Source organism: Opisthorchis viverrini (assembly GCF_000715545.1).
Source record: "Opisthorchis viverrini unplaced genomic scaffold opera_v5_198, whole genome shotgun sequence".
NCBI lineage: Eukaryota > Metazoa > Platyhelminthes > Trematoda > Opisthorchiida > Opisthorchiidae > Opisthorchis > Opisthorchis viverrini.
This window is the reverse complement of record NW_008751849.1, coordinates 239,129-266,907: the sequence shown is the minus strand read 5'-3', so window position 1 is coordinate 266,907 and position 27,779 is coordinate 239,129. Positions and strand designations below refer to the sequence as shown.

Sequence of the window (27,779 nt, the reverse complement as noted above, 5' to 3'; positions counted from 1 at the left end):
GTTTTGTGTTCGTTCATTATCGACGCCTCGCTTACGGGGCTCCGGTTACGGTGCTTAGTTTTCACGTTTCCATACTCTGAGCAGCAGCAGTAACAGCAAGGATTTATTCCGTAATGACAGTTATGGGAAATTGTTTTCGCAAAACCAAGCAGTACACAAACAACCACTTTAATCCGGAACCGCGTCCTCCTACATCACCATCGGCGCCGATTCGATCACCGAAAAAAGCCAAATCCAATTCTTTACCCAGGTCCGAAGAACAAAATGTGTTCAGGGTACCGCCAGTTTTGCCAGTGGACCTCAACGGAAGCCCGTTTTCCCTCCGTACTCACAGATTTAGTGACCAATTTCCCCCTCATTGTCAACTCCTCAAAACATCAGCTTGTTCCTCTTCTGCGCACGTGGTTGCCCCTGTACATGGTGCACACCAAGAACAACAGCAGCCAATCAACTGTCAACAAAAGTATCATGATCGATCGACACGTGCATTTCCAAGGCCAGAATTAGAGTCTGTTGATCAGAGGTCTGTGAACACCGCCTATCCTACCCCGTTTTCAAGCATAAAAAGGGCGAGAAATCTACACGTCTCATTATACGTCTATTCTGCTCGAACAGAGGAAGAGATACCGTTACAGAAAGGCGACGTTGTTGCTGTGCTCAATGACAAGTAAGTCCTTTTTTCGAGTTAATTTTACCGAGCACAGTTTGGGTGAAAAGACTTAGCCCAGAAACTTGCTACGATTAAGTTTTGTCAAACACCTGTAATTTCTGAGATCATAAGGTTAGTGACCTCACTGTGATGAAATACAAGCAGGTAGGTCCAATTCGAAATACCGTTGATAGACTCTCTCCAATGTACAACTCTTCAATACTCAAAGTACCCGTGCATAAAGCACGGGTACTTTGAGGCGACCAACGCCACAAGATTTCTGTAGTATGGGTGGGGTCACCCCCTCGGATGTAGGCGACCCCTCTATCACCACTTGGTGTAGAACCCAGCTACTCTGATCAAAACCCTTTGAGGTGGCTAACTTATTGTAGACATACTGACGTGTTACTAACCCCTGGACTCTGCCGCAAAGTACGTCAAACGATAGTTTAGGCAGCAAGTTTTGTCTTTGTCATCCACAAAATTTCATTCGAATCATCCCGCAAACCCCCAGGTACCACCGTCGATACCATAACTTTCGAATCACAGTCTTATTCCAAATTACATCTTTCTGTCCGCTGTGATTTTCACAAAGTATACACTTCAGCGCTCTCACTCACGGTCCACTACCCATAAGCAGCGATTAATTTCACGCATTCATTACTTTGCATCCCGTCAGCTTGCTTCATCCACCCCTCATGATTTTCCTGTACATAATATAACTCTAATTTTCGGTGGAAGGGGGAAGTACAACAATTAAGGTGGCAGCTCCTCCTCCTGTTGTTCAGTTCCGATGCTTTCGCTGGGTTGTTTAAGTGCTGTAAACTGATGCTGCCTGGAAGCCCGTTGACTCGACTCCAATCCTGACTTCTTGATTGTACCCGTCTGTGCTTGTTCGACCTGGCGGTATTTCAACCTTCTCGTTTCTTTCAGGACGCACGGCAGCTGTGCACTGGAACGATACCAAACCTGAACAATTTTATTATTTTGAAGGTTCCAAAATAAAAATAGTCACTGTACACCCTCACTTGAATTTCCGGCTTGCTGAAGCGGTCATCCTACCTGCTACCTCGTTGAATTTGCTACTGGGTGAGATGGCCCAAGTGGTTAGAGCGCGAATTTACTGACCGGAAGGTCCGTGGTTCAAATCCGACCTCTACCTCTCGACTTCCCCTGTCTAGGCTTGGGCGGTATCCCACCCCCAATGCAACCTTCGGACGGCATGGTATTTAGGCACCGAAAGGGCGTTACAGTGGAACGAATCTGCTACTTTATAGATGTAAGTGGTTAGGGGATATAATATCAAGACTTTATTCGTGTGATTTCTTCAAGATCTTTTACCGACTTTTTTTTACCATTTAAGATTGACTGAAAAGGCCAGGCTGTGAGGTGCTGTTGGTCTACGAATTTGTCCTCACACCATTTTTACATCTTTTGCCTCAGGGACCCAGATTGGTGGTTTGTGGAACATCTGAAAACTTCAAACAAGGGCTATATACCTGCCGCCTACGTTGCTCCGCAAGGCTCGGTCGAAGCGGAAGAGTGAGTTATTTCTCTCTTGTTTCTGTGTCTTTCTTGTTCACCGTTGCTGTGAATACAGGCTGGATCATTTGCCCTACACACGTCGAAATCTCTTGATCTAACTGGAACTGGACATCTCCTAAAGTTTAAGATAGTTGATAATCCTCCCGTACAACGGACATTTAGTTGCTATTATGGTGTTGTTCTACCTACAATACGTACGATGCTAGTGGTTGTCATTTTTTTCAGTCCATTTTTGTGTTGTCAACGATGATCTTCACCATCATCGTCACTCATCACTAGTGTTGAACACCGATGCTCCACTACCATACAACCAAAATTTACTTAAAAACGTTATCGTGAACAAAAGGATAAGGGTGGGTGGGGAAGGGACTTGGTGCTAGCCTACCTCAATCATTCCGAGGTGCCCACACCTTCAAACACTCGTTCAAGCTAGAAAGCCACTGGCATCGATTAGCGGCCATATCTTGCAGTGTCTCTAACCAGGTGCAGTGGTCATCACCGTGTCTTCATCCCGGAAGGCGAATCGCATCGACAGCGCCCAGACTTTTTGTGGCCTCTTTCATACCCCTTTGTCAGGTCGAAGACTGACCACGTTTCGGCTTCCGCCACTCGGAAATGGGCGTGGAAAATACCAGACGATGATTCGGCATATGCAGCGTATGGTCCATCCAGCGCATCTTCTGATACTGAACACATTCTTTGATAGGTTGTCATCAATCCAGCGCATCTTCTGATACTGAACACACTCTTTGATAGATTGTCATTATACGTCATTCAGTCAGTTCACTACATTGAGTTGACATTAAAAGTCCTTGCGCTGTGCCCCCTTCCGAGAAACAAAATATGCCGCAACATCGGCCATGGATTCTGGTTTTCCCGCCCAAAAAAAGCTGACTCTCACTCAGCCGCGTTGACTAGCCACATGGCTAGAAGAGAGTGGCGGGAATAACAAGGTCCATGTAAATAGCTTGTGAACTCGTTGTTCGGTTGAAGGACGATATCTAGGTTGTTGATTCGCTAGCTGTATCAGTCGAGAAGACAAACGACCTTGAGTAAGTTGTACTGGAAGTAACTGAACCGTTCCGTGATATGGATTCAAATGAACCAGAATATAAAAAGACCAAACAGTCCAATGGGATATCCATGGACGGCTGAAATGTGGAAACAAGGTTTCAATTTGCCAATGGTTAGCAAAATGAGTTTGTTCGTTTGGAGGTGATCTTCCTAATAATAATATGAACCATTTCTATCCACTCGTTCGGGGACTGTGGCTTGACGAACAAACTACAAGCAGTGCGTGTGATTACACACTGGTCTAGCATGTAGTCGTGATTTCGCTTGCGTAGTTTGTTAGCCTACCTAACCCATAACATGCTCGACAATGATAGAAAAAAATCGGGTGTTTCGCCTACCAGTTGATTTTGTTCTACTATCTGGTCAATCTCAACATCACTGTACCTGACATCACCTTGTGGCATTATACTATAGCAAGAGTGAACTATCCCTGAAGCTCAAGGGACGTGTGTATCAAGCTACAGTACGAGCTGTTTTGTTGTATGGCTGTGAGACTTGGCCTATTCGAGCAGCGCAACTGAGACGCCTTCGGGTGTTCGACCATCGTTGTCTCAGAACCATAGCTCGTGTGGGTTGGTGTCAGCGAATCCGTAACGAGGCAGTTAGAAAGCGCGTTTTCGGTTGTGTAACGGATACTTCCATTGAAGAATGTGTCCAGCACCAGAAGCTGCGTTGGTTGGGACATGTTTTACGCATGCCGAACCATCGTTTGCCGAAGAGAGTACTGTTTTCCATGCCCAATTCAGAGTGGCGTAAGCAGAGAGGTGGCCAACCCTTGACTTGGCAGAGGAGTATGAAGAAGATCACGAAACACTTGGGTGCTGTCGGTGCTAGTCGCCTCGCAGGATGGGGACCGCGTGACCCTCACTGTGCCTGGTTGGAGACACTACAATATATGGCTGCCAGCCGATGTCAGAGGCGTACTTGTTATCAGTTTCTATCCAGACTGCCTGAGTGAGTGTCTGAAGGTGTAGACACCTCGGAATGATTGTGGTAAGCTAGCATTAAGTCCCTCCCCTGTCCACATTTACTCTTTTCTTTACAATAAGGCTTTCAAATACGTCATGGTTGTACAGCAGTGAAGCATCGGTGTTGAGCACCGATGTCATGCTGTCGATGATGATGATGATCCAGTACCTCTCAACTAGATCAACTTGTCCCAATGCACCAACTGGCTCGTTTTCCGAACCGACAGAGTCTTTCATTTGAGTGCAAGTGTGTCAAATTTGAGAGAGCGTGGCCCAATGAATGCATTAAAAGAACGTGCAGAGGGTGAGGATTTTCGACTATGATAAGACGAAGAGTCTAGTTGGTTCGAACAGCCACTTGTTTTGGAGTTAACTTCCGAAAGTTTTCATTCAATGATGGGGCTTTATTTCAATTATTGACTAAAAGAACTCCCATATCGACGGATCGGATAAATGGAGATATTACAGGCATGGTTTATCTACAGAATAAATCAGATTCAGCACAAGCTTACGAAACGGGCAGGTGTGTAGAGTCGTTGGGTTTTCAAATGTGTACTTTGAATCACTCTAGTTTAGTTTAGTTTGTGTAGAGTCGTTGGGTTTTCAAATGTGTGCTTTGAATCACTCAGTTTAGTTTAGTTTAGTCTTAGTTACCAGTTAAAGTGAGGGTAATCTATTTGAACATGATATCCCACTATAATCCGAGACACTTATGGAGCCGACCAACCCTATAACACAAGAGTAATTAAGTACAACGCAGTGTTTCACGCCTCTCAGATCATCCACAGCTGGATTCCGCTCCATCCCGTGAAGGTGTCGGACTGGCCAACTTGAAATCTTGGTGGAGATCCCATAAAAGAGTATATCAGCCCTACGGATGTACCGGGGCACAAACGTTTATGGTTTCAAAGTTCAATCAGTAGCTGCCATGAAACAGGAAGGAAGCGTCAGCCAAACCTCCGTTCACACACTCAATAGTACGAAGTCGTTTATAAACGTTCTAAGACGGAACGGCTGGAGATTGCCATGAAAACCTCTCCGGTCATAAGGTACCATGAGGAGTCTCTGTATTTTCGTCGCGCCACTTTTTTTGTTGTTAAGTCATTTGAGCAGAGTAACCTTCCTGAAAATCGTAGGATTGATTTGAGAACGGATCTGCTAAGTAGAAGTTTGTCACCGAGATTGGTGAAAACATCGGTGGCTCTACGGCTTCGTCTCAGGGTATCTGGACAAAATGTACTTCGTGGCGTTTCTAAGCTGGAAAAATTCCTTGCAGCTGTCTCAATCGGCTGCATGTCTTTACATAGATATATTTTCTAAATAGGAAATCTTTAGTACCCCACCGATCATGAACTGCCTCCCTGTCGTGGTGATCGGACTTGAACGCTGCAATGAACCCGCAGTTGGAACTCTTTTCCACAAGATTCAACCATTCCAGGACGATTAAAGAGGAGCACCGAGCTCTTGTACTACGGATAACAGTAATACGAGACAATCCGTAGGCTAAATCGGCGATGGAACTTTGGAGACTGTGAGTGTTCCCTCAAGGCAAACAGCATTTCCATATTCATAGAAGCAGTGATTCTGCCTTCCCCTAGGGAGAACGGGTTTGAAAAGGTCGGCCCTAAAAACCACACCCCACGATTGCCTTACAGTTTGTCATGACCTCCGGCGATATATGACTAAAACCTATCAGCAGCCCGATACAGTTTTAGACTCATCTTTCATGTACAGTATCATCAGGATTGAAACTTCTATGATTTACTCCCTGGGTAATCGTGTCAGATCACGTCTCAATGATCAATATATTCAGTCTATTGTATCAGTGGCTCTGACAGTTACATTCAGTCGTACTGGATTGGATTCCAGTGTACAGTCGACTTTGCTCTGTACGAGTGTCTGGTTCCATTAAGGTCAGGTCAGTAGGGTAAACTGTGCCCATTTGTCGTATCGGCATACACCCTGACAGACTGCAGTTCTGGCGCTCAGAAAGACGGGTTGCCGTTCATTCCGAGCTCTGCAGCTTGACTCCGACCACACAATTGTGCGGTCTCGGTTATCGATTTACTTCCTCTCAGAATTACGCATGCTGAGGCAGAGCGAATCTGTTCACCAACTTCAACCAGTTTCAGTTGCTCAACTTATCTGACTGGAAAGCTAATGAAAACGCACAGTGGACTTCAGACCAGCCAATCGATGCAGTAGATAAATTTGTTTGTCTTGGCAGTTGTATAAGTCCCGGTAGACTAGCCGGAGATAAACTTACTTCTCGAATCGAGAAGGCCAGAGCAGCTTTTGTGGCCGATTGAGGAGTGAACGAAGACATACCATGTTTGATCAATCAGGGTCGATCGATTATATCTCTCGGTGCTTCTCGCTCCCTCACGAAGATTCTAGCTTAACCTTGTGGGGTATTTTGTGATAACCCTAGGAATACAGTTTTAATGATTCTTCTTTGTCTCCATAGAAAGCTGCAATGCCCTTTTATATACCACAGTTGACGTGACGGGAAGTCAAGGACTGACAGTTCTCAAACCACCTGCAGAGCACAACAGAACCTCGGATTCCTATTATGCCTTTATGGCGTCAGTTTGTCAAGGGTAGGGTATACACTGCGACGGTGCGATCCATACTGCTTTACCGATCGGAAACAGGGTGTGACAAAGCTCTGTTAGACTGTTTGGTGTCTCCGAAGCATTGGCCGGGTTTGGTGGAAACACCGGGTTAGCAACGCTGAGGTGCGTCAGATTGTTTTAGGAAGAAGAAACTTGCCCGCGATAGATGAATTACTCACGCTTCGCTGGTCAGGACATGTGTTCCGCATTCTGGAAGGGCCTATCTCCCCCAGTCCTGTGCTAGGTGGAAGCGACCGAAGGCTAGATAGTCAATGACCCGACAATGGAGTGCTAACTAGTCAGGTCGACAACCGTCGCCTCCCTGGGTGAGGACCGTGGGATTCAACTCATCACAATGGTTAGTGACACTGGCAGACATGGCTCAATCACGCACTCGTGCATCAAAGCTAACTCATCATACAATCGCCTCTACTGCTTCGCCATATCCCCCACGTTCCCCCATTTTCCGGTGATCGGAACTGGAACCAAATTACCCTTGGTACATGGTTCATAGTTGATTAACTGAACTGAAGCTGACCGGTAGAGTTTAATTCCTCACACTAAGCCCGCAGTCTTAGAGTATATTTTCAAAAATTAGGGTAAATCTACCCATCGACAAGGAACTAAACAAGACAGTCATTTCAGCCTCGTGTTCAAAACGTTTATCCTTCTATTTGCCATTCGCCACATTGCGATGGCTAGAATGTACAATCTTTTGCATTGATGAGCTACCTCCTACCCCCAGATGTAACATCGACATGTACCTGTCCACCTGTGTCGAACAATATTTCACCTTTTTTCCTGCCAACTGGTATTAGTCCTCTGGTGCTTTATGCGAAAACAAGCTTGCCAACTCTGTAGCGCGTTCTGTTCCTGTCTAGACTGTCGCAAGGTTTGTGCACAACGTCGCATTACATTAATCCACAAACACCGACAGACACATTTGTACATCGTCGTGACACAACAGTATTCACTCACTTGAGGCAGTAGCAACAAGTGGACATACAACAGCAGCTAAGACATCACAACACTACGCTGTACTGCCTACTCGGACGGGTTGACTCACATCACGAAAACGAAACTCGGAGTCAATGGAGAGGGAGCAAACGGATTCAATGAAGACCATGTAAAGCTTTTCTAAGAGGGGCAGTTTAAGTATGCAGTAACCGCAGAAAGTTTAATTATAAACCATTCTGTTGCACAATCGCAGAATACTATTCATGTACGTATTGGACATAAGCAAGTTCTCGTACCGTTTTCTGTGAATTCACTTCATACGTCCGGAGTTGAAATCAGCGGCCACTCCGGGGCGTCAGAATGCGAGCTAATATTTCCATCGCCCCCTTTTTGTGATTTTTAAACAGACAGACAACCTGAAATTGGTGCTAAAAATTATATTCACGTACTCAGGTTTATTTATCTGGACTCTGGGTTCTGCTGAACGCCATTTTTTATTATCCGTTCTGTATTTGTTCATGGTTAGACTAGGGTTCTTTTGTGGCCAGTCGCACGAACGATGTAGACGTAATACACTACTCATAAGATTGCTGAAAGTTCTTCGACAGTCCCCGACCAGTTTCACCCCCCTTGGGACTCATCTGATATGCACATTCCCCGCGTTTCCATCAACCTTATGTATGCCCTAGGTTCCGTAGGTTATCCTATCTCTTGAGCCGTCAAGAAATGAGATACCGATTTTGGATAGCAACGCGAATGCCGAACACGTCAAAATTCCTTGTGGATCACTGTGGTAAAATCTAAGGGGATTTCGATACGTTTCGGTAAACTCGAAACCAGATGGCTTCGTTCTTTCAGTGTTAGCGAGATAATTCATACTTCATACCGCCTATTTGCCACTCCCATCTTTGTTAGCTGAACTTATGTTTCATAGAGATCTGTTCAAAAGGCCTATATGATTATTAACACCCATGTAACCTAGTCCTTAGAAAAATATCTTGCTTGCGGGCTTGCTACCGCTGTCTATTTTTTTTACGCTTCTATTCGCCACGGCAGCACTGTTTCCTCCAAACAGGCCGACAACCGCCATCTGGACCACGTCAGCTGTTCGCCGCCACATGCCATCGACGTGCTTGAGAATTAGCGTGCTGATTGGTCAGCGGTTTGCGGCGACGGGCACATACCAGACAGTCTCGGTGTGATCAATGCGATGAGCGGGACCACAAAACAGGTTTGGTTACCGATGTCGCTAGATAGGAGACACGGTGCCAACTTCCTAGACGGGCATATAGCTCAACGCGTGTCATGTTCTCGTCAGTGGGGAGCAGTGTCTCACGTCTTCCAAAGACTTCACCGTTTTCGACACTGCAACCAACCTGTGGCCTTTTCGTCATCGTCAGCTGTAAAAAACCACGTGCTTGCCATACAGTGGTTATAGTTGCCACAGTTTCGTTCGCAGATGATTTTGGGAGTTGAGGTGGATAGCTACGCACTGGATGTGTTAGGTGATATAAATAAAAGAGTGTGAGTGGATTTTTCATTGAGGAGATAGGAATTGCAGCTGTGCCCCGAAGACATATATGGTTAAACACTAAAAGAAAAATTCGCGTCTTCAGCGTGATGCGGTCAGGTTTCTGCCCCCTATGCACCGCGGCATTGTAAACTCGGCCGTTGACGGAAAAACCGATTTCACGCCTACGTCAAAAGTAGGACACCTCGGTTCATCAGTGGCACATCCTGGTCGTGTGACTCATTTAGACGCAAAAGGTAATAATACTAATAATAACGTAATGGCGAGGACCTTCTGCAACTTTGTCCCGACGTCCAATTGTTTCTCAGTAGTACCGGAAACATGGAGCGCACTCCGAGCAATCATGGCGCCGAGCTGGCCATGTCTACCGATGGCGGAGTTCAGTTTCTGGCTGCCGCTTCTGGTGGACTTTGATTCGGCTCATGTTTTCATCCGGTATCGATGTTCATTTGAGTTTCCATATGCGCCTAAGAAACGAGCTCTACTTGATATTGCGAAGGACTGTCATCCGTACGTTGAAGAAACTGATCAGTGCTGCACCCTGAAGGACACTGATCGCTACCGGGAAGAGGAACACATCTTTGAAAGACACCGAAAACTCTGTTTATGGTACTTCTGAGAGCAGGGACCATTGAATTTCAGATTAGCTAATGTCATTCCTTGATGAAGGTATTGTCTCATCAGTTGGCTTCAGTCAGCCCATTTCTGAGGGTAGCCGGGGCAGTCCAAAGTGCAATGCTGTCTTTTAAGTTGCCTCCACGGTGGACAGATGTGGGGGGTCCAAATGTCAGATAACTTTTTCCTACTACCTCCTGAGTTGAAGAAACACTTGCCACTGGAATACGAACTTCGTTCGGTGCATTCGAATAGTTCATCGAGAACAGTACATAGTGTGTTGCGATATGGTACCAGTGACTGTCAGTAGATGAATTGATGGACTACGGTATGCCCGTTCACTATACGGGAATCGTCACTCTGTTTGCAATTTGGTGCAAAGTCAAAAGACCGATTCTCATTTCAATCCACTGATACGAATGCACCCATAATTGGCTAGTCAGTCCATCCGTTTTCTACCATTCAAATCTTTCATGATCAGTCGGCAAGCTGTTGATTTGTCCGACTTTCGTGTGGCTATTGATGAACAACTTATGCCCATGAAGTCATACAGTCGGTTCCTCAGGTGATTGAGTTTGAGCACATGGTTGGAGGAACTTCGTAGAACAATCGTAGAGTCAGGAGGTTTTGCGATCGATGCCACTCTATGCTGAAAAGCCGAGAAACACTGTACAGCTGTTTCACCCCTATTGGGAATTTTCGGCAATGCGCACCTCACGAAACTCGGAGAGTTTTGAACCCGCGACATTCCACTCAACCGTTCGGCCTCGAGCAGCTAAAGAGCAGTGTGATTAGCTCTCAGTTAGTGCTGCTTATCCTTCAGTGACCTGGTCACCTATTGACTGGCTCCTCGATCCGCAACTTCTCAGATAGAAGTTTCGCCGACCTTGTGAGCTGATTCTTTCTCTGAGCCACTTTTAGCTTGACAGAAATGTGAGATGTGATAATTCGATACAAGTATGTACGCTCCGTTTGATCCATTCGCGCGCTTTCAGGATCTGGATGTTTTACTGTGTTCAGGAGCTGTCGCTCTGCCGTTCTCTTGAGCCTTGGCAAACATCGATGCAGCTTCAAAAGTAAGTGTAACAGTGTGTGATGTCCCGAGGATAGCGGGATAACTTGCCACGAGGTCTCGACGCACGTAACTTTGGACACGTGTGCTAGGGCCGTCATCCTTGGGATAGCGCCATTGTCTTATGACACTAAAGTTTAGGTAAAGTCGAATGGACATACGAGAACCTGGATGGTGTTGATCCGCGTCCAACAACGCATGGGACAATACTCTCGACAGACATCGAGTGGTGCCATCCCAAGATTCCCTGGTGATGGTTGGTGTGTACGACACCCGACGGTGTAGTTGACACGACTAGTTGCATGTTCATTATGTAGCTCCCGGAGCAGTCAAGTCTTATTGGAAGTCTGGACATGCGTTATGAATACTGATCTTCCGGAACGAGCGAGTCAAGCTCATCTTGGATACTCTTAGGAAACAATCTATCTCCCACAATCCGGGACTTGGCACTGACTCTATCTCATTCTACTGGGCTCGGTGACACTAGATCGATGTTTCCCATGCCCTCAGGGAAACCTTAGGTACATCCCCAGGCTTCCCCATCAGCCTTGAACTTTTTTGACTCTTGCCCGATTCGAGTTACATTGACGGTGGTGATGGAAACATTATCCTTACCGTTTGTTTCGTAATAGGATAAACTGGCTACCCACTTGAGTCCCCGTCTGGTGTAGAAATAGAGTTTGCATCTGCGTTAAATTGATCTGGACCCGGCACTACGCTGACTCGGAAACGCCGGTCAGTCTTCTTTTCTCATACAGGCTCAAAACTCCGATCTCTAGCATCCTGGATGATTGGATGACATTTAATTATGGCTTTGATTACGTAAATCAAATTTTTCTCCCACCCTTCTATGCCTCAAGAAGCCCACTGGATCAGTGTGGCAAGAGCAAATGGAGTTCTGGTTACAGCTCACGTACTCACTGTCTGATGTAAGTCACTGAACGATTTTGAGCGATGAATGACGGGGCTCTGAGTCTCATGTTCATGATTGGAGAAAACGATTTTACGCCATCTGACGAGGATGTATTTACTCAGCGAGCAAACTGTCCGGTTTTCTGAATGATTTTTGGACATGCACTGTGAGCTGTTCCCAGTGCCAAAAAGGCCTGTCCGTAACAATGAGCTGTTTGTAGGTGAGTTGGTAACCAGGCGACGGTAAAATTGTGATATTTTGGCACACAATCGGCCTTATTTTGTTGTTTTTTCTCCTCGCTGAAAGGAAACAAGCGCACAACCATCATCGTGTCTAGCCTGCTGTTCTTTGGCCACGTTCGCTCATCCGTATGTCTGTTTATGTAGTTAGCGGACTGTCCCGGTCATCGCCGGGAGCGTGCATTTCCTTGCCTTTCCCCTCTAGTCAATAAAAAGGGAATGGAGAGTGTGTTTGTTGCCGTTAGCTATCTGTGATGACTTTTGATTTTGTTCTACAAGTTCTGTTCGATCTACCTCAATGGGCTTAGTGCTGTGGATCAAATCGATGTTATTGTGTTTTCGCTCTCAGTTGAAAGAGACACATTTTGTCTAATTATTCCTCTAGCCTGGGGCTTTAGCACCCCGTACGCTAGTTAGAATGTTGGTTACAATGACGTTCCTCGTTTTCCTCTATCTTGTTGCAGTTGGTACAGTCCAAGACTATCGCGGAAGGATTCCGAACGACTGCTCCTGTTGGCTTCCAACCCCCGAGGCACCTTTCTTGTCCGACAGAGCGAAACGTCACAAGGTCGGTTTTTTTGTGATTATGGGAAGGCTGTTAGTGGCACAAGTCAACTGACTGCTTGGTACATCCTAACCTTTTTTTCATTCGAAAGCAATTTTTCGTAGTATTTGGTCCCGAAACTCCTGACGGATTTTTTCCGCCCCACGGGAATTCAATTTTTCAGATACATTTCCTTTCTATTTTTGTGCTACGGTACGGTGACCGGGTGTCATGGAAGCGACTGTGTTTGTGATAAAACTGAACAAGATAAAGCTTTTCTATTTTCTTGATTGAGGCCACTGAACCCACAAGCAGCGGTGTAAAGCTGTCATAATGGACTGTAAATCCTACGGAGAGAGTGCTTTTTTCGAGTTTCTGCGAATTTTTTCTCTCCTGAATGTCCCATTCTGAACTAGTGAATAAATACAGCAAAAAATAAGAAATCAATTGGAAAACGCTTGGAACTGATTGAGAAGTCATTGGTGATTTTAAAAAATCCACAAAACGGAGACCAACTGTGCTAATTCTCCCTGCCTTGGGAAACCTGCCTCCGGTTCGCGAATGAACTGGCTCTACAGCGGCACTCCAAGCAAAGCAACCTGGAGCGAAGTCAACTCATAAGAGAGATTTGAGAGGACGCTTACGTACTGAGGATGACAGCCCCATACCCCAGAAAAAGTGGCAACTGATTGGCAAATCTACGTAAGCTCTTACCCTCAGGCATGTGATCCCTCTACAACGACGCAAAATATTTTTCGTTTTGGATTTTAGTGCAGACTATCAGTGATGCTGCGTATATCCTCATGGTTCCAGTCCTCATAGGAAAGCCGCTCGATCGTGATGGCGTTTTTTGGCATAAAGGCGATTTTTTCCATCGCAACGAGGAAATTAACCCACCAAAACTTACTGCGCGATCGGATCGGAACCGTACGGAAGCTGTCCTGTATCTTGAACACAGATCTATTAGTGAACACTGATTTCCAACAATTTGTATTGCAAACACTAGTAATGCACGTCATTGCCCTCTTCTTATGTGAACTCAGCTCAGCTTGGTCGATAACGTGGCTTTGGGTACGCGCACGGCACCATGCGTCGCATTGTTTCACACTTGCAATATCGGTTAAGCATAGGATAAGGAAGTGCGATCATCAGGTTTCCATTGCCCCACTAGTTCCCCCCTCCCCCCGAGGGGCGGACACGCTTGGAAAATTGAGTCGTTGACCTCAAGGGGATTTGTCCCTCTGGAGGAAGCAGCCTATCATCATCATCATCGAAGACAGCAACATCAGCGATGTTGACACGGATGCATCACTGCCGTATGAAGCATCCTTATCAACTCCTTAATGTTCCACAGTGACACTCGATACATAGGGTAAAACGCTTGTTTTTTTTAAAAAAAAAAGCGTTCAATCCGCTTCCTTTTTGTCTCGCCTCCTGTACCATTTGTTCTTTTCTAAACGTAAACTGTATAGTAGATTCCTGGACCACAACTCAGCACACTGGACAACGTATGACTTAGCAGAAGAGTATGAGTGTCGCTGGTGCGACACGCCTCCCAGGATGGAGTGTCCCCTCCTACTGTGCTTAGTTGGAGACAGTATGGGAATCGGCGACTGGTCGATGTCAGCGCCGCCCGTGCTATCAGTTTTAGGGTTGTTCGATTGAGTGTTTGGAGATGTAGGCCAGCATTGGGTCCCCTCCGTCGGCCATTGTTTTCATTCCAAAGCTTTAAGTCTAACTAGATAGACCTTGTGTTTTTACGCCAGTGAAGCATCAATGTCAACCACGAAGTTGTCATCTCTAATGTTGATGATGATGACAGTGTTGCAACCGGTTCATCATCGCCGGCTTCCCCTCTATCATTTCTGCCTTCATTAACATCAGTAAAGTCCGCATTCATCATAGGCGGTTGTTGACGGAGATGGTGACATTAATGTTTCACTGCTAACGACGACCGACCGCCAAGTTCGAGATCTCCTTCTTCAAAGAGGTGCTTGCTACCGAGAAGCATCTATGAGGTCTTCAGTGCAAAATGAGTTCATTCCAGGGAGGGGTTAGTTGTCGGGGAGGTAAGATTGTATATGAAACTTTTTATAACTTGTTCAACTTAGTTGTTGGTATATGGAAGAACATAGGTTCCCACCCACTTCAACTGCAGGTGCTGATGACTATCAGGCGGCGCTAATATGTATCAATGTTGAATTTAGACGACGTTTGTAGGTTGCCTTCAAGGAAACTGTCTAAAATACTCAAACGAGACGAGAGTTCGTTACCTCAGGACAGAGCGTTTGATGTAGCTCTTTATTGTTCACTTTCCTACGAGGAAACATTTCCCGATAAAAGAATGTTTTGGGCTCCCTGGAAGGCGTTTATTCTACTTTGCTTACACTGGTAGCCAACACACGTATGCATACACACATTGCAATTCCAGACACATTCCGCCCCTGGCTTTCAGCTGAAAGTTACCCCAAGCATGTCGAGACAGGTAGGAAGTCCGTGCCAAGTTTTCGTCACACGCTTTTGTCTGGCGGCAACCCACCTTTCTGGTTGGCCTACATGCGGACAACCATCTGTCACACAACTCAGTTTCTCTCGGGCAAGCCTACGTCACCAATTCTGATGCCTGGTTCAACGCCGAAATCATGGCTCCTTAGAATTTCGTCCCTTGACTACTCTCTTGTCAGACTTTCTCGCCTCCTTCTTTCTAGAATTTCGTCCCTTGACTACTCTCTTGTCAGACTTTCTCGCCTCACTTCTTTCTTTCTTTCTCTCTCAGGTGCACTCACCTTGTCAGTACGTGATGAGGAACCAAGACCCACTGGCGGTGTAACGAATACAGTGAAACACTACCGAATCAAGTACACGGACGTATCGAGTTGCTACTACATCACTGCAAAGTGTGGATTTAATTCCCTACAGGACTTGGTCAAATATTATTCGACCGATGCGAATGGGCTGTGCTATCGCCTCACTCAACCCTGCCCACGTCCAGTTCCGATCACCACAGACTTGTCCGTTCGTACGAAAGATCACTGGGAAATCCCCAAGTCGTCTATTGTGCTCATTAAACAGCTGGGAGCCGGACAGTTTGGAGAAGTGTGGTTGGGTGAGTCTTTGCGAATGTGTGTTCCAGCTTTTGCCTTGTGAGGCTAAAATAACTGATAAACAGTGTATAATTATTGCATTCCTATCGCCAGTTATTAGCGTTGCTCATCTCTTGTGACTCTAGTTGGATTCGAACCCGCAGTTCCCTGGACTGGAGTGGTATCGTTGTACTGTTCAATGACAAATACTCTGATTAGCAACTGTGCGTACAACACGATATTCCCCAACCGGGCTGCTGATGTCACGTAATCTGGTGTTGCCTGGCTCATTGAGTGACGGTCCCAGAGAATTCCCATACGGCCTTTTTTCCTGGCATGAATTATGATGAATTTATCATCAATAGTGAGGATATTTCCAGATTTTGAGTTATATGGTGACTCAGGTTTTCTGCGTAAGTTGGTTTTGCGTCACTGGATGAAAAATCAGCATTGTGGTTTTTCGCTGTCGACTTTTTTTCGGGAGTAAAACAATTTCGTCAAGTTCTAAATACGTTGAAATTGGAATTCTAGATTCTCCATTGGCTGTTTAGTTTTTCCGCATCCGCAGGTCAGCTCGCTGCTACTCGCTGTTCATGATAACCGACGTGATCACCATTCTGCATGATTGTGACAAGGTTCGTTTCCTGTGGACTTGTCTACACAAATTATCCTAGTCAAATAAAGGAGGTGCAGAATCATGCTACTGACTCAATGTCCTACATCACTGTGATTATGGAGCGAGATGGCTCAAGTGGTAAGAGCACGAATTTACTGACCGGAAGGTCCGTGGTTCGAATCCCACCTCCGCCTCTCGACTTCCCCTGTCTAAGCTTAGGCAACCTGGCAGTATCCCAGCCCCCGTTCTTCCTCCGGGTAGCATGGCAGCTAGGCACCGGAAGAGTGCTACAGCTGAACGCTTTTTTATTAGGTTGATGTTTTGCGTGAATTTTTATCAAACAAGCAGCGAGCCTTCCCTGTTCTGGTAATGATCTCTCTTCGGAAGAATCACACATTAGATTCTAGCTGATAGAGTAGGACGAACGTTGTTATGGACTCTCCAGTGCAAGCGATCTTTTGTCGGAGAGGCTGTTTTGGGAGTAATCTGAACGTCTGGCTACGCGTTCTGGCGGTGTGAGCTGCCAGCTTTGCACTCAATTGTCCCCTTGTTAGTCTGTATTCATTTACGATAGATAGGTTGCCCTACAGGAGAACCCATAGTGGCGTTCTATATCAGTTATTCGCAAGATTATCCATCACAACAGGAGTCAAATCCTCCTGCAAGGGCGTTTTTTCGCACGGAAGACCACAAACTTGACCGTTTGTCAAAAAATACCCCGTCTGCGTTGAGCACCAAACGGTAATTCTGAGCAGTCTTAGTTAAGTGTGACTTCTCAACTGCTCAAGATCTGGAAAACCTGACTAGAAAGTTCGGAAAATATCTTACTGTATAAGGCTGGTGCTCGAGCCCACAGTGCAGTGGACAAAACAGAGTGAGACTTGCTTGCTCTAAGTGATAGTTTCATCTTTGGGCCCCCGCTGGGAGTACTGGTCATCATCCCAGGTACTTATCACAGAACACACCAGGGGTACCCATTGATTTTAGCTTAGATTGTTACGAATACGACTGGAGCCAGGGTAGGATCCTATGGCATCGCTTGTCCAAGGTTTATTTGGTGTGATTTTCCTTAGAAAGGTGGATAAATTTTTGTGTTGCTCTGTGTGTGGCGTTGAGACTACACCATCCGAAGCTGGGACTTGAGTCGCCCTTCTTGTGGCTAATCTGGTAAGTCTAGTCCCCGAGTTTCAACCAGACCGGTAGCGAGTTGTCGAAGGGTTATCAATAACATTTCATACGTAATGTTGGGTGAAAAAATTGCTCCGACATCTTGAGTGTCGCTCTGACTGAAACACCAGATAGCCCTTGTGAGGCGAGATAGCCCCAGTGGTTAGAGCGCGAATTTACTGACCGGAAGGTCGGTGGTTCGAACCCGATCTTTGCCTATCGACTTCTCCTTTGTAGGCTCGGGCAACCTGGCAGTATCTCAGCCCTCGTGCTTCCTCCTGGTGGCATGGCAGCTAGGCACCGAAAGGGTGCTGCAGTTAAACGAACGTGTGAGACATCCTGAAGTTAATACCAAGTCTGTTTGAAAGTTGGCATTCAGTTCTGCTCACGTAACTGGGAGACTGCACTTACTGGATCAACCCTGAGAAGAACGAAAACGGTAGTGAACTGTCAAAGCGTTTTCAACAGCCTTATGTAATGGATCGAGAAAGGCGGGCGGTACTGCTATTCACACAATGTCCAAGTGAATTGCAGCAATTATTTCCCTTGGACGTCGCGCAAGTTGATTCATTACACTAGGTCCGGTGTACTGTTCCTCAGTAGTCCCCTATCCTTAGTGATGTGTCATCATGAAAGTGCTAAATGTCTTATTTGAAACAGAATAACCTTTATGTAGTTCGTCGCTCACACTTGGGACAGACGTAACAATTCCGATTTCGCAGACACTTTCGCTGCGCTGGTATGCCCAGTGTAATTATACGCTTTCACTGTTTGCGCCGGATTCTCACTTTGTATGCTTGCGTTGACTCCCCAATCTGCGCAAATAGGGCAGCCAAGCTTCGGTTATTTGTCCGCCGTCGCCGTTGGATGCATACGTGAATACCTAACGCTTCCACCACCCACCTTAGTAACGTGGTAGCCAGAACAACCGCAGTTGGTATATGACGGCGGGAAAGTTTCAAACAATGTCTGTCGATTTTTACGTAAGCGTGATTTCCCGCCCGACCCAACAGCCTACGCAGAGCAAATTCTACTCCAGTCTCTCTTAATATTCCTTGACACCGCGCCATGAGACCAACTAACCATTGATGATTCTACAAGAACACCATGTTGTTCAAAAATTAAAATAAATCTTTCAGCTGTAGCACCCTTTCGGTGCTTAGCTACCAGTTGGAGGAGGCACGAGGGTGGGAACAGTGCCAGGTTGTCCAATTCTAGACAATTGGAGTCCAGATGCTGAAGTTGGGTTCGAACCACGAACCTTCTGATCCGTACTCTGATACCTTAACCAACACTGAGTTATCTCGAGCTTACGTCGTTTGCTATTCACTGAAGCTGCCAGAAACTGTTCCAAGTATCGCTTAAAAGCAACGTATACCAATCCAATACTGCCAAAAACTTTTGATGTAGACTAGGAAAACTCAGTGTGAGTTGTAGTACAAACGCAAGAATAATCGAAGATAGCCACTTGCTTTTCCCAAGGAGTTCGGTCACTTTTGCAATTTTGTAATATTTCCCGGTCTACTACATACGTTGTTCCCCCCAAGAGCAGCCACACTTCCCTCTCAGTAAATGTTAGAAGGCACGTTTCTCCGTGGTTTCCCTTTTTTCAGGGGATTAATCTGTCTCAGAGGCGAACTTCTTGATAGTGAGTCAGAGGCTATGCTGATTATGGTTTCCAAGGAAAAACGGCCCCCAAGAGTGTCTACCTCCGCATAAATCATCATTGTCAGCTGTCATAACCGCGTACTCGTCGTACAGTGATTGTAACTGCCACAGTTTCATTTACCGATGATTTGAGGGGGGGTAGGTAGCTACGCATTGCAGGCGGGAGGTGATAAATTGGTGCATAAATCCAACACTGTCAAGTGGGGGTTGGGTTGGGAAGGGAGCAATACCTTGAAGGCAATAGCTTGGATGCAGAAGTACCATTAAAGGCGCGACTGCGTCATGTCTGACAATGTCTCTAGCCATTGATGTGGCCCGTCTCGGGGTCCCCATCCAGGAAGACGGCAGTGATCAGCGCAGCTGAGTTTGCTGGTAATGGCTTTCATGCTTCGCTGCCAAGTCACTGTTTGACCGCCTCTGGCTCTCCCTTTTTTGAGTCAGAGGGTAGAGGAAAGAGACCTTCGAGGAATTCGGTCTACTGGCATATGCAGCACGTGGACTTTTGAGTCAAAGGCCCAAGGTGGGGTACCTCAACCAAACCCCCTTCCTCGGCCTGGACAACCGGGAAGTATCATTTGCCCGCGCAGTTCAGTGTCCACCGATGTCCCTCCCCAACCCCTTCCCACCGCATAAGCAAACGTTGCAGGGCCATTTGACTGTCAGTCATCTGACCGAAGGGCCTTAGGCTCCTCGCTGCCTACAAACATTAAACAAAATAACATCTTTCTAAATCCACCAGATCCTTTCTATATAGGAGCTCTTAACGTCCGTACTCTATGTCAAATTGGCAAACCGGCAATACTCGCTGAAACCTCCGCATAAAAGGTGAACTACTCCTTGAGGAATATCGCAGACAGCACTCCACCTGGATTCGGTGGTATCGGTTGCCTAGTTCTCAAAAAGTGGGGACAGATAGTCAGGTGGTAAACCCCTGGTTGAATATAACCCTAGGGTCGGACAGGCGTTGGTTAGGGATCGGAATAGACAGATGTTGGTCAGAAATGGTTTCCTAAGCATCAAGCCCGATTCTTCGCGAGGAGGTACTTCCACGATTTGCACAAATCCAAAAGGCTATGGTTCTGCTTGACTGTCTACCATCATTTCAAATGACACGCTTATTTTCGATCATTGAGATTCGTTGTGTCTCAAAGCTTTCCAGGTTTGTGCATGCGGCAAGTCACTGTTGTAAGTGCCACATTTTTTTTCGAAATCTGAAAACAGAAATGAAGTTCTTGAAACTCACCTAAAGACTATTGCAATAGCAGAGTTTCGGCCGTTCTACCTCCATTCTTCAACTGACCGGACACACATTGTTCCGGGACGCCATTCGTTTTTCATGGCCTATCCGGCTTAGCTAATTGTGCACCAAGGCGCACCCGTCTATCTCGCCTCGTTCAACTCGGTCAAACATCCTACTGTGCTGTCGTTATAATGTTGTTGTTCCGCTGTCGTACAGTAGTGAAGAAAGTATGACAGCAACCGTAAGGGTAACTTTCGCATGCGTCCTCAAAGCAAGGGCTAGGTGTCCACAATGATACCTCAATTTGGACACTAGTAGAAAACAATCATGGCAACTACCGCCTTCAAAGTACACAAGGATTCGATAAGGTCCTTGGATGAATTTCGGTCATGTTAAGGAAAGAAGGAATTGTTGTATGAATCAGGTCAGTGCAATTCTGGATTAAATGATGCAACCTGTGGTGGCGAAAACAGTTTGATTTCAACTTTCTTGATGGGCTGTTGTACTGCTTGCATGAAGCACGAGAAGAAATCCTCAACTTCAGTCGCTGAGCTTGCTCAAAAGTTGCTTTAGGATGTTTTTTTAGATGAAGCTTGGATTCTGAAGTTAAAGGAGACATTTTTTATTCTATTCCTCCTTCGGTTGCCCCTTTTGACACATTAGCTGCGATAGATTGACTTTGCTCAATCCAAAATTGGGCACCAAACTGGGTACCGTATTTGGCTATCCGAAAAATTCATTCTCTATACTTGGCTTGAATAAATGGCGCTCCTTTGTTTACCACTTGACTCGCCACATTATGGCTCCACACTTTCTAAATTTAGTAACTTTTAATAGCAGCGCGTCGATTGGTTGAGCCAACGACCAATCGCATCTGTCAGCTGGACGCAACCTAGGAAAGCAGCACACCCCGTTGAATGGATTGCTTCCGGTTGACTGTGTTGACCAACATCTGCGCGTAAACAAACTAAAGCTTCACACGTTTGGATCAGCGGTTGTCGCACGCTTGTGTGCCCAAATTTATCACCCAAACCGGCGCCTATTTCATCCCTCATGCTCAGCCGTCAGATACTATGGTGCGCATCATACGCTCTGGAGTGCATTCTTTCAACCCATACACCAGGCATGAAACGCGGCTTATCTCAAGACCACAAGAATGTTTCTCATACGGTGGATGTTGCAATAGCTGTTGCCATTAAACCACTATCTGTCGGGTTTGTCGGACACACAGCACGATAGGAACGTAAATATCTCACTATCGCTTATGCTTACCTATAGAACTTGTAACTTTCTGGGCTCGTGTGGAACCGTCATAATGTTGCAGGTTCTTTGTCACCTTTGAAGCACAGCTTCGCTAATGTCGGCTTATCTCAAGACCACAAGAATGTTTCTCATACGGTGGATGTTGCAATAGCTGTTGCCATTAAACCACTATCTGTCGGGTTTGTCGGACACACAGCACGATAGGAACGTAAATATCTCACTATCGCTTATGCTTACCTATAGAACTTGTAACTTTCTGGGCTCGTGTGGAACCGTCATAATGTTGCAGGTTCTTTCTCACCTTTGAAGCCACATACACAACGCACAGCTGCGGTCGCTAATGTTGCCAGCTTCCCACAATAAAATGATAAGCGGAAGCACTCCCGCAGAACCCTTTGGAATGAAGGAACACGTTCCTCTCTTTCCACATTCTTGATGCCATTCAATGCATAATGACATATCTGACAAAGAGCAAGCGTTATTGCGTTGTAACTTTTCCTCGGTGTCGATTGGACATCGAGTTACCCTCACCTAGTGGTCTAGCCATCTCCTCAATATAGTTTTGCTGGACCGAAAAAATATATCTTGCGTCTGTCACTGACGATGGATGGCCGTCAGTGTCTGTTAACTCGAGTGGGAGATCCAAAGAAGTTTGCTCCATGAACCTGTCGAAGAGTTTTCAGCAACCTTGTAAGCAGTTTCCTCTGTGATGAAGTAGACAACAGTTATTGCCAAATTGTACGCAAACTTCACACGACAACCTCACGTTTTCTGTATTTTTAACCCTCGTGCGGAGCAGAATCTGCAAAAATTGTTTAAAGACAGGCGTTAGTAGATTCCCTCCCCCCCTGAAACCTGACCCCTGCACGTACGTTGCCCTGTATTCTAAAAGTCCGGGACATGTACCAAGATTTTTCGTATAGTGAGGAATCCCTTCCAGCAGTTCGCGTCGTAAATCGTGCGATCTCGACCGGCTCTTCGTGTATTGCGTGCAATGTTATTTAAACGGTCAGTTCTGCCCCTGACTTGTTTTGGCCTTGAATAGCACTTGTAACTACCCCCGTACATGATGAATGACACCCGTTAGTTTGTTCGCTGGACTGGGCATTGTGAGCTGAACCGGGTGATTGTTGCGCGTGCATTTGTGGCTATGGTGTCTACTCATCCAAGCCGACCTTGACTTATGATTGGTTGTTAGAGTGAGTGTTTCTATTGGCTTGTTGGTTGACCTGTCTGCTGATTAGTTGGTATCCGAATGGCCTTGAAACTTGAGTTTTGCTGGTTTGCCTCCACGGTGAGTCCTGCTTCGTGGCTCGTTGGTCTGACGCCCAACTCAATGATAACACTGATTCGGATCCAGGACAAGTCAAAGACAGAACTGATCACGGAAATAACGGTGGGCACATTATACTAAGAGCTGTTCAACGTTTCAGCTAAGATCACATGGTTTGCAATCGGTCATAGGATAGTCCCGGCGGGGAATCAATGAGTATACAAAAAATCTTGGTATATTTGTCAGGTCTTTAAAATACAACGTACGGGTCAGATTTCAGGGGGAAAACGTCCATTAGTGCATGTTTGAAGAAAATATGGATTCTGTCCTGCCTGAGAATGAAACGTCAAAGAAAACTTGAGATTGTAATGAGGAATTCGTGTACTGAATCGTTTGGGGATTATTCTTTTTCAGGTAACGTTTCGTTTTGGGCACAGTAGCGTCACCAGATCATGTGAACACAGAACAGAGTAGTCTAGGCTTATGTTACTTCGTTCTCATAATGGCTTTTAATTCTTCGACAAGCACATAGCACACATCAGTGTGTTGTTTACTTGCTATACTTGCAGACTGTAGTGTGGAGATTAACAGCGATGACAACTGTATTGTCCGTGTCCTTGATGGACACTTTCCATCCTATATTCACTTTGTGGTATTCCTTAATAGCTTCGTAAATTGTTCAGACAAGCGCGAAACTGAATAGTGTGGCACACACACATCGTCAAATTTCGACCAATAAGTCAAAGTTCGACTGCTCTTCGCCACTGATTAACGTTTGTACGTGTCCAACTTTGTTAGGCTGTCGTCCGGTTCCATTTTATTTTCGGCGATTATGAGTTCAATGCCGCCTCAAAACCAATGAAACAGATCCTGTCGGCTGTTGATTCTCTCGCGGTACGACGCAATATAAAAAATTGATCGTTGTCACCCCTTTGTGCGCAAAAACCTGCCTAGTTTGGTCTGTTGCGTGCTTGTCTCTTCCTTAATAGGCTAGCTGTTGGTCACTTGTCAGTTGAGTTGTTCGCTTGAGCACAAACTTCTTTTGGTTTTGCGACCAAAGTCCTTGAATTTGAGATCCCGATATTTTAAAATCACTCACTCAGTCAAGCTACCGAGCACGCTGAATTCGAAACTGCTCCCCACACCTCTTCCCAGTAGATTGACACCTCATGTCGATAATCAGCGTCAGTGGTGAGCCTTCACATGAATTCTGAAATCGCCTAGAAACCCGACTATCCAGGAGGTGACAAGGATTTCGATAGCTCTTCCTCAACTTCCCACCTAGTCGTTAAAAATTCACGTACTTTGTCCATCCTTCCACTTTAGAACTGATCGTTCCTGTATACAAGTGATGGTTTATATAATGGAGCAGCAAAAACTGAGAGGACTCCTGTTGTGAATATTTTTTTGCTCAGACGCTAATTTCTCTGATTGCTTTCGTCGCATCGGGGAGGCGAAATGGTCCGAATGGTTAGAGCGCGAATTTACCGACAGAAGGTCCGTGGTTCGAACCCGACCTCTGCATCTCGACTTCCCCTGTCTGGGCTTGAGCAACCTGGCAGTATCCTAGCCCTCGTGCTTCCTTTGGGTGGCATGGCAGCTAGGCAGCGGAAGGGTGCTACAGCTCAACGATTTTTTCGTCGCGTCCAGTCATCAGACGACCTGTCAATGAGTTCAGCTCATCCACTACTGTCATAACAATTTGACTTGGATTAGGAGGTGAACACAGAACCTCAAAGGGGGAAAGTTGAGAAAACTAACACGTACTTAACTGTCAGTCTCCAAGGGGAAATTCGACCCGGATTGAGAGACGGATCGATATATATTGGGTATGGTGTACCGACCATTTCCCCCACTCTTGGAAAATTCAACCATCTAACATCTCCATCTTACCCATCAAATCCTGGAGATTCTCGAAAATTTGTCGAAGGGCTATTTCGAACTGCAGTTTTTTTTGAAAACTGGGTTGAAATTTAAAAAAAATTGCTACAAAACTCATTCACAAGTTTGTTGCCCCGGGTGGTAATCGGTATTTTTACAACCACAGTTTGTGTTTGCGTGTGTGTGTTTTGAACCCGAATGGGTGAGAAAAACCCCTATACCCACACCCTGTGTCTGAGAAACGGACTTCATTTTCCCATAAAATGGGACCGATTCAAGCTTTCTTCTATGAATCGGCCTATTCTGATTGATTTACTTAGCCAAAACGATCGCTACACGTCCAAAAATAGCTTCTTTTTATCCATGCTTACATGTTTTTTATCTGATGATCTCAGGGGACTATGCTGCGATGTCATCTCACTCACCTACGGCAACCTAAGACCAACTCATTGTTCGTTGGTCGAGTTTAAGCCACGTGTTCCACGGCCAAACGATCATGTATGAACCGACCGATTCATTCGTGACCCAATTTGTGGGTAAGGAAATCGGACCTTCAATCAATTAGAAAAGGTCTGGAAGTCTTCGTTTCAGAACGGCTTGGTAAACAATGGGTAGTAGAAACTGGACCTTACCCCTTTAATTAACCATTGGAAACAATTAGATTGACCAACATCAAGCCGCCTATCAAACTAATGAATTGATCGCTTGACCGCAAACCAATCGTTCTATCCTAGTAGTCCAGAAAGATACTCGGTGCCTCTTTTTCACAATTTCGCGATAATGGCAGTGAGGCCGTGGTTGTAGCTTCTCGCCCACTGACCTACGAAGCCGGCGTGCATTCGTACTCAAGCCACGTGTTCGAACAAGTGCGTTTCTGAATGACCCGTAAAGTAACGATTTCGACCCGCACACACAACTCAGGGAGGGCTATTCAAACGCGCTTCCCCGGGTGGATAACCACGTTCCTTTCGCATGGAACTGCTTATACTGCTTACTTACCTACTCACATTATGGTCGTCTTCCAGATAGATCACTGTACTATCCGCTTGCTTTTTATTCCGTCGCCCAGGCAAATGGAATGGAACCACAGAAGTGGCCGTGAAAACCTTGAAGCAAGGCACAATGACCAGGGACGAATTTCTCAAGGAAGCTCGAATCATGCGTGCTGCACGGCACCCGAAGCTGGTTCGATTGTATGCCGTGTGCACAGAAGATCCAATCTACATTGTCACCGAACTGATGTCCAACGGCAGTCTGTTACACTACCTTCGTGATGGGCCGGGCAAACACTTGGAATTGAATTCACTGGTCGATATGATGGCACAGGTTCGTGTTTTTTTTCAAACGTTCTCAATGGGTCTGGTGTTATATGTGAGTGTGTACCAATGCTTCTGATATTCCGAGTTTGAGCCAGTCAGCGCTTTGGACCCACCCCTGGTCTTCGATTGTTTTCTTCCTATGTCTGCGCAGTCCTCGTTCGAATTGCATGACAGTCATGAACCGAAAGGTATCACAGCTAATCAGCCCAGTATCTCACATCATACCAAATCCGAGACCGTCTGCATTTGTACTGTGGTTGTTCTTCTCCCATAACCCTTGTATCTAGCAGTTTTGTTTAGAGTTGGACTAATACTTTCGTTGAGAACGGCTGCAGTTCCTCAGTAAGCACATCAGCCCCTCTCAACAGCTGATGACGTGCCGAGTAGACGAAATCGATCACTTTTTAGGGACACGTGACTGGAGGAGTTGCCACTTTAGGCGATTCACTTTATCCGGACGCCATAATTCAGCTGGACATTGTGTAAAATTTGTTTTCTCACCCATCGTTCACAGCTGGTTTGTAGGTCTTCTTGCGTGTGATGACCATTCATTGTGTATTTGGATAGCCTTCTTATGGAGCAAGACTACTAGAGAAAGCGAATAGGCAACTATGGACGGCTGTATCTTGTTGATTTGGGAAACACGCGTGCCTTCGGCCACCGATGACCAGCCTGAAATCCCATGTATTGATTTAATCGATATCACCTTCAATGAAATAAGGTGTGCATTCCGTATCAGTTGTTTAGTCTGACTGTGCATCAACTCATAAACACTCCCCTCCTCCGAACTAACCGGTTAACCTTTACTTTCCTTGTCCAGATTGCCAGTGGAATGGCCTACTTGGAAAAGGAACGATACATACACCGTGATTTGGCCGCTCGGAATATTCTTGTGGGCGAGAATAATTGTGTCAAAGTTGCTGACTTTGGCCTCGCTCGTGTTGTGGAAGATCACTGTTCTACCTATATGGCTCACAAAACCACCAAATTCCCCATCAAATGGACCGCACCCGAAGCGGCCCTAATGGGCCGATTCACAATCAAGTCGGATGTCTGGTCTTTCGGTATAGTGGTCTATGAGCTCATCACTCATGGGCAAGTTCCCTATCCCTCCATGAACAACACGGAGACGTTGGACCAAGTGCGATCTGGATATCGGATGCCTCGTCCTAATGGATGTCCCCAGCCAATTTACACTATGCTATTGCGTATGTGGGACGCGATTCCCGAGAAACGACCGACATTCGCGTACTTGTGTGACTTCTTCGAAGACTACTTCATCACCTCGGATACAGACTATAAAAACACGACAACGGGTCATGCAGAGCTTAATACGTCCTGTTCACCACACCCTGTAAATCGACGGAGCGTTGGCGCTTGTTGCCAGCCGCCTGCTGTGAACAGCGTGTCCAATTTTTCAACAACAACAACAACAACTAATGGTGTCATATCTTTGAATGAGCTGGATCGAGCAGATTCAGGGCTAATCAAATCGCCTTTGGCAGTAACGTGATTGATCGATCATTTCCACGGATCACAAATGCACA

The 27,779-nt window shown here is 45.9% G+C and overlaps 1 protein-coding gene across 1 annotated transcript; it reads left to right on the top strand.

Annotated features, from left to right (window-relative positions):
- On the top strand, window positions 1-27,778 carry T265_07913 (hypothetical protein; the record flags this gene model as incomplete). The annotated part of the gene is made up of 6 exons (XM_009173573.1): window positions 1-667; window positions 2,093-2,191; window positions 3,683-4,222; window positions 15,431-15,828; window positions 26,004-26,239; window positions 27,053-27,778. The coding sequence occupies 6 exons, from the start codon at window positions 114-116 to the stop codon at window positions 27,743-27,745; spliced, it is 2,520 nt and encodes an 839-aa protein (XP_009171837.1).
- Between the last annotated feature and the right edge of the window lies 1 nt (window position 27,779).